The sequence below is a fragment of the Cucumis sativus genome, chromosome 5 (assembly GCF_000004075.3).
Source record: "Cucumis sativus cultivar 9930 chromosome 5, Cucumber_9930_V3, whole genome shotgun sequence".
Lineage (NCBI taxonomy): Eukaryota > Viridiplantae > Streptophyta > Magnoliopsida > Cucurbitales > Cucurbitaceae > Cucumis > Cucumis sativus.
In genome coordinates this window covers 19,113,109-19,120,800 of record NC_026659.2, presented here as the reverse complement: position 1 = coordinate 19,120,800, position 7,692 = coordinate 19,113,109, and the positions used below count along the sequence as shown (strand labels likewise).

Here is a 7,692-nt window from a genome sequence, read left to right as displayed (position 1 = left end):
TATTGCTAAAATAGTCATCCATTGCAATTTCCCTATATATTATGAATATAGATATCCGTAACCTACATAGGTTAACAATTGTTATATAACTATCATCCAATTCCTACATAGGTTATCAATTGTTATATAACTACTATTCAATTTTAAGTTGTAAAATCAAATCTATTGAATTCTATATTGTAATCTATACCATCACATATCCTATAAATAAAGGTAAATGGTACTTTATAATATACACCACAATTGAGTTTATTGTTATTATTTCCTTTCTTTCTTCTACTATATTCTCTTGTTTTGCTTAATAGTTCATATCGTTATTTATTTTATAACAATGTTAAATTTGCATTACTATTAAAATCAATTTTAAATGTTCACTCGGTGATTATTTAACCAAACTATATTTGATCTAAACATTTGGATTGAGATTCTCAACCTGAGTTGACTTGACCAACTCAAATCTGAAGGGGAGATTGATTTCCATCCAAAGATACCTGTCAAATTGAGACTACGTTTACTACTTTTAGAATTCATCCAAATCATAACGCTGGAATTGCCTAAAGGTGGTTGTTAAGATTCCCTAACAAGAAATACAATTGAAATCACCTACAACTACATGGCAGTATCAATAGTCTTTCAAGAGGATTTGTCTCTCCTCAAGTCCTACACTCAACAATACCTGAAATCACTCCTCTTTCTAAGTCCCCAACTTCCCTTAGCTGTAAACAAATATCACTTGGGTGCAATCTTGTACAATCCAAACTGCGTACCAATAAAAATGTACCACGTGTCAGATGCTACACTTAATCATTATCCTTACCAGAATCTCTTCACTGCTGTCCTACCAATAATTCCAATATATACCTTACTATTATTCTCGTAGTTGCCCCGAGTCAACTAATGTCCAAAATTGCACAATGGACACAAAATGTACACAAACATGCTCAAATTTAGGATACAAGACAATGCCTTTGCTCACATACATTCAAGGCAAACAATTAAAAGCTCAATCATGCAAAACTTATCTACCCAACCAAAGGATATTTGCATGCTTAAAAACAAGAGATCTCCTGTATAATCCACTAAAAAAGATTCTGTCACCAACCTAATTTCAATTTGGGTCATCTTCTTTAACTTGGATCTAAGACCAAATTATCACTCAACAGTGTAAGTCTGGCGCCATCTTTCTTTGGAGGTACACTATCACCCACTACTATTGGTTCAAGACCTGTCTCTTGGAACTTGACCACCCAACTATTAAGCCAATGCTAAACTGATGATACATCCACAGACAAACATTCCTCTCCCTTTCAAGGCTATCTCACGAGGACCAAAATTTTCTGCATTTACATCAAGAATGTAACTAATTTGATCTAAACTTAAACTTCTGCCTACGCTTTGCTCGTTTTATTTAATGCTGAGTTGGTTTCAGCACAATTCCTGTTGAGCACCAATAAACACTTTTCAAGACAGGTTAGTGTTAATATTAATGAATTGAGAAAAATTTGTATATCTCCAATGGTTTTGGCTAAATAAGGGATAGAATAGAATTGATGTGAGTTTCGTTCACGATCGTTACAGAAAGAAATGTTACAGAAAGAAATGTGTAATGTGATGAATTTTCTATCGTATATGCACATTTTTTACTCAGGAGTAAAAATAGAAAATGTTGGCTTATACTTGATTGATCCAATCGAACTGACTGAGAATGCAACCGGGCATTCTTAACGGCATATAATATTTTGTTTTTGTAAATCAAATGTCCCAATAAATAGAAGACATTATTTATTGGGCTATTTGATTTAACTGAAACAAATTCCTGAACTGTGGCAAATTACATGGCAGAAGCAAAAGATGACTATAGTATGAAAGGAATAGTCCTCAGAACATTCTTCTTTGCATTACAGAATGATCGTAGACTATCTTCATCAACAGTCCCAAAGCTCGTTAAATGAACTCCATAATTCTCCATTCTCTTAACGTCTCGAGGAATGGGAGATTGCCAAAGTCCATCCCACCATGCCGGAGGGAGAAGAGGGGTTACGGCACACTGATTAGGCTGGCTTGGACAGCTTAAAGGACCCGCAAATCTGTTCCAGATGTGCCCCCAGCCAATCTGGTTCTTCAAACCTTCCCTCAGCAAATTACTTTGAAAGCTACTCAAGAATAAAAAGTCTGAACCAGTAGACTTGTTCCCTGTGCACAATTGAAATGTTAAGTAAGAAAGGGTTGAACATCCGTTCGATGTTCCTTGAAGAAATTGTTCTTTTCCTACATTATCCAACGCCTAAAATGATTGAGGGAGTTTTTCACAATACCGAGATTGTCAAGATTGTTTGCTGCAGCCAAAGCCGCAATTAGTTGAGCGTAGGTAGTACCTACACGCCGGTGAGCACCAGATATAACAGCATGCTTGGCACGGGATGCAAGAAAGAAATCAACAAAGGCAACCCATCTTGGTGATGGGCCCCAGTCCTTCACTCTGAAATCCAATTTATGGAATTCATCATCCGTTCCAGAGATGTTTCCCCGGAAGTGTTCATAATCAAAATGAATAACCTGAAAAATAAATTACTAATAAAATTAGACCTAATTTTCTTTTACAAGCAAACAAATGATCTGGGAGGCTATGAGCGATTAATTATTCCATTGAGCATGTATTTTGAAAGTGGGGCTAACAACAGCTGGCTAGAAGTGATTCCATTTGAAGATGAAATTGCGCGATGAGGCACTCAAGAGTAACTTAACTTGCTCAAGATTTCATTAATGAAAAGTTGGGCTATAAGTAGCCAATGCCGTTACAACTGAATGACACGTGGTAGAAACCACTAATATCAGAAAACTAACAAACTAACTAAAGCTTAACAACATCCTATAAGTTACCTCTGCAAATTCATCTAAGATTGGCACGATACTTTTTACAAAATTTGGGGTATCAGATACTAAAACCAATCTGGGCTTCGACAATCCAGTTAGATTAAGCATGGCTTTTCTGATGCACTGGACTGCAGCCTGTAAACCTCTGACGGACCTGAAATACAGAACATTACTCAGTCAAAGAATTGCAAAAGTTTCCAGGTAAGTATGGATACAATCCCCAGCAACTAATTGCCAAGTCAGCATTCTTTTTAAGAATGATTTGAGGTCTACCAGTATGGAATAATTCTTAAAGAAAGAAAGAAAAAACAAAAAATAAAGTTCCTAGGGAAGAACATAAAAGAGTGGTACAAGTTATAAAGGGAGAACTTGTACCATTATGTCTATGATTTTCAACAATTGGAAGGCCATTATGTCTTAGCTCCTTAGCTTCTTTCGGGGAGGGCCCTCTTGTCCCTCGCCCTTAGGATGTTCTGTTTTGTTATATGAATATACTTGTCTCTTATAAAAAAAAAAGTTATAAAGGGAGAACAAGAAAGTTTCCCGAAAAGAAGTTAAGATTTTGGACTTCTATCAATTAAAATGGAATTTATTGGAAGAAGACATTGCATATTAAATTCATAGCTAGAAAGGCCACCTATTCATAAGCATCCGCATGTGCAAGGAAATATCAGGATCAGCCCCACTCTTAAGGACTGAGAACACTGCTTCTTCAACATTCTTTGAAGGAGATATAAGAACTCTCATCAGCTCTCCAAAGACGTTAGGTCTAGATTCTAAAACCTCTGGCCATCCAAATAAATTAGAAGCAGCAGCCCTCATGGTCGGATGTATATTCTTCAAGAAAAATTGAGCAGCCACAGCATCAGTTGTACCTTGGAACCTGATGCACTTCAGTCAGCATAAAGAGAGTGCATACTGAGTACCAGTTTAAGGTAAATTGAAAGTTAACCATACCATATGATAGGATGCTCCCATTCCTTCCAATTACTGCATAGAACATTTGTCTGTGCAGGCTTTTCAAAATCATCAATTCGCATAATCAAACGTCTATTGAATTTCTTAACACAACCGTTAAGTCTCCACAAATGCTTGATTTCTTTCAAGGTAAACGAGATATCAGAATAAGAAATGTAGTCTCCGAAAGGGAACTTGCCCCTGAAAATAGAAGTAATAACATAACCACAGTAAATATAATGAAAGAAATATAGGAAAAAGGAAAAAAAAAACATAAAGAGCATAGGTCAAGTTAACATGCATGACTACAAATATAAAAAGAACATTTCTTTGAAGCTTTGCCATCCAATAATAATATTTTACCTGAGGAAGTTTAATAAATTTTTATATACTGCACAAGATGACTACTATTTTCCTATAACTTAAAATGTCACTGAGAAATAGGTACTGTCACAGACACTGGATGCTTCTAACAGCTCGATGCAATTATTGAATTCAAAACCAATATTTAAATAGAAATAAAAAGACTTGATGTATGCAACATGCCTGGTTTGCCCAATAATCAAGGATCTGTTCAGCATTATACTTAAAGCTCCAGCAGTTAGAATCTTGTACATCTCATTCCCAAAGCCTGCCTCGGAGGATTTGCCCATGACAAAACCATGTTTGCAAAACTGCTCAGGAGGAAGTTGTCGAACTCTTGAAGCACCTAAAATGGAAGCTACGTGAGCAATTATAGATCTCAAAATGCTAACAAATTTTCTACCAGAAAACCATAATGACAAAAGGTTTTGAAAGTGAAGGAAAAGCCAAAATGACTCACCTAATTATTCATGCATGAAAACAAATAAAAATGACATCGTTATGGAGTTCAAGAAACCAAAAGTCAAGAGATGGAAACCAAGAAGATTAGCTTTAACATTGTATTTGAATAAAGAGGAAGTGCATACACTCAAGTAAGTATCCACACCATCAGCCAAAACCAGTAATAGTGTCCCTATGGAGTATGGCCTATTCTAATTCTAAGAATGAATTACATGGGTCTCCTCCCATGTGTATTATTTTGTCAGAGGGTACACCACAACATGTAAGATACACGTTCCACTTTGAGGTCTTTGGGACAACTGATAGGCTTCACAAAAAGTCCTCATGTGAAATCTTTATTCAATTCAATGATAGCTGTTCCAAAGCCATTTCACTTGTTTAAAGGCTGACGGTCTCTTTTATTAACACAGTGGAACAATTAAGAATCCAGTAAATTAATTATAAATTACTACTGATTATACCAGCCGATAAACTAAAACAGTAAACTAGGAGCAGAGCAATTAACTATTAAGCACCAAACCAAACCAGCCAGCAACTCATTGGAGTCTTCAATCTCAATTTCAATGCAGCTCAAGGAGACCATTCTGCCAATCATATGGTACCATAATGCAATCGTGATTACTTTTAACCACACCGTAATCTCTTACTATCGTTATGGAATTATTACCCCCCACCCCCCACCCCACCAACCAAGTGTGGTCTCTTTGACCTGCCAGGGAGAATGACAATTATATTCAGATCTTTTGCCATATTTTTTTTAAAATTATACTTAGTCAGAAGCTGGATTTATCATTAAGCAAAATATTTTTCTTTTTTTTAAAAAAAAGAACCAAAGGAAATGAGATACAGGAAAAAGGGAATAATAGGTATTTTAGAGGCGTGGAGAGGGACTCTAAGGACCTTTGATCTCTCATTCGTTTTCACATTTCGCTTTGGGCTTCATTATTGAAAGCGTTTTGTAATTATTCTTTAGGTCCTATTAACCTTAGCTGGGATCCTTTTTTGTAATGTGACTTTCTTGGGGCTTGGCTATTGCTGCCCTTGTAATTTTTTTTCATTATCTCTCAATTAAATTGACTTTATTAATAATAATAATTAAAAAACGCTTCTCTTGCACAAGTCCATGGGCATCTATCTTCCCACAAACTTTTAGCCAGGTGAAGAAACTATTCTCTTACGGAACTTTGACCTTCCAAATTACAAGCCCGAAGTCTTCTCTAGTTTCATCCACTGCCCTCAACTACTTTCCCCTGCTTACTCCTTCTATCATCCATATTTCCTTTCATAAAATGTAATAGTGCTACTTGGGAGTGGCAATGAAAGGAGCTTATGGGGTTGAAAGAAGATACAATAAGTCAAGCAGATTCATGAGGTATTTTCATGAAGGAGAGGAAGTTCTAAGTTAAACTAGTGCGGGTGGACAAAATGCCTACATTTTTATCTTGGGGCATTGATCTTGGGGCATTTTAAAAATCATCGATATTTAAAAGTCAATTGGTTCTCCTTAATACACACTCACTACAGAATATCAAAACACCATTAGAATGCCAAAAAATAGAACGCCAGCCCAAGAACGGGCCTTGAAGACATGAAAAAGTAATACAAACAATTAATTGTTCATATAGATGATAAGGCATTTTTCACTAACCTGGCCTAACTATGAATTATTCATATGAACTATAAGACGATCAACAAAGGAAAAGGCATATAAGGAAATATTACCATTTAAATAAAAGTGATTTTGAATAATTGTTCTTACTCTCAGGCTTTCCTTCCGGACACCATCTTTAAAGGGGTCTCCCATTTGCTCCACCATCGCGCAGGAGCTCCGCCTTCCCTCCATTCCAGTAGTCTGAGCCGGAGGTTCCTCAAAGCGTTCGCCATTACCATACTGATCAGAGCTCGCTTCCATCCTCATAAGAACATTGAGCATCAAAAAACAAATTGCAGCACCGACAGCACAAAGTAGGACGAGATATCGCACAAAAGATGAGGATCTTTTCCTCCTGGATCCACCATGCCTCATTCTTCCTTTACTTTTCCAGGATCTGGTGCTAGAGATTCAGATTATCATTCCTCAAACGGAAATACGAATTGAAGCTCAGTATGAACTTTTCTACTTTACGGCTTCATAGTTCACGTCCAATACAGCTTAGAACTAGGGGTTTCCCAACGGGGAAATCGGTGATAATTAACAAAGTACTAAATTATTTTATATTTGTAACTATTAACCATACGTGACTGTGAACGTCACTCATGAATTACATACAAACATTTTGTTTCTTTCTTTTGCCCCTTTTTACATGATGTTCATAGGGCACTTTAAGTAATTTCACATGATTAAATCAATAAACTTCATCCCTATTTTTATGATTCACCTTAAAGAGGAAGAATATTAAAAAAATACTCCTACTTCATTGGAATTTTTTCAAAAATATATTTGTCACACTCCGCACCGAGCATCTGCTTGCTCGACTCGAGACACAGCGTGAAGCCAATCAATATCATTATTATTCTGAACAACATCAGTTGACCCTAACTATAACTCTCTTAACAATGTTAAACAACTTAGGTAAATATAAAAACATACGTAGCGAAAAATACGAGATTGCAAGTAACTTAACTTTAACATTAGATTAAAAATAAATTTAGGCTACATGTCATACAAATAAACTATCCCTTTGAGAACCATACGAAAATTATAATTGAACTTAACCCCTTTAACAAAACCTATGTACATAAAATGGGTAAGCCTAAGTACTAACCAACAATAATAATTTTATCTATAACTTCGCATACCGCACTTGAAGACAACGATTAGGTTCTCAGATCACGGTCTCTACCTGGAAAGCGAAAAAACATTTGAAAAATGTGAGCTAAAAAGTCAAGTGAGTGATGATTTCGTAAAACATACTTTAAAACAGATATACTTTAAACATTTCATAAATAATACATAACATATAATCTTAAGAAATCTCTTTAAATTGAGCACTTTTTAACATTCAAATACTCATTTAACTCTACTATACCAGAAAA

The 7,692-nt window shown here is 35.7% G+C and overlaps 1 protein-coding gene across 2 annotated transcripts; it reads right to left on the bottom strand.

The window, feature by feature from the left end:
• Positions 1-1,553: 1,553 nt before the first annotated feature.
• On the bottom strand, positions 1,554-6,859 carry LOC101211825. 2 transcript variants are annotated; one of them, XM_004140246.3, is made up of 7 exons: positions 6,379-6,859; positions 4,378-4,540; positions 3,832-4,032; positions 3,512-3,757; positions 2,881-3,028; positions 2,316-2,556; positions 1,554-2,193 (listed from the first exon to the last, which is right to left on the bottom strand). In XM_004140246.3, the coding sequence occupies exons 1-7, from the start codon at positions 6,680-6,682 to the stop codon at positions 1,856-1,858; spliced, it is 1,641 nt and encodes a 546-aa protein (XP_004140294.2). In that variant the 5' UTR covers positions 6,683-6,859; the 3' UTR covers positions 1,554-1,855. The 2 variants fall into 2 exon arrangements, with proteins under 2 accessions (XP_004140294.2, XP_011655244.1); XM_011656942.2 differs by having other exon boundaries at positions 6,416-6,858.
• Positions 6,860-7,692: the final 833 nt, after the last annotated feature.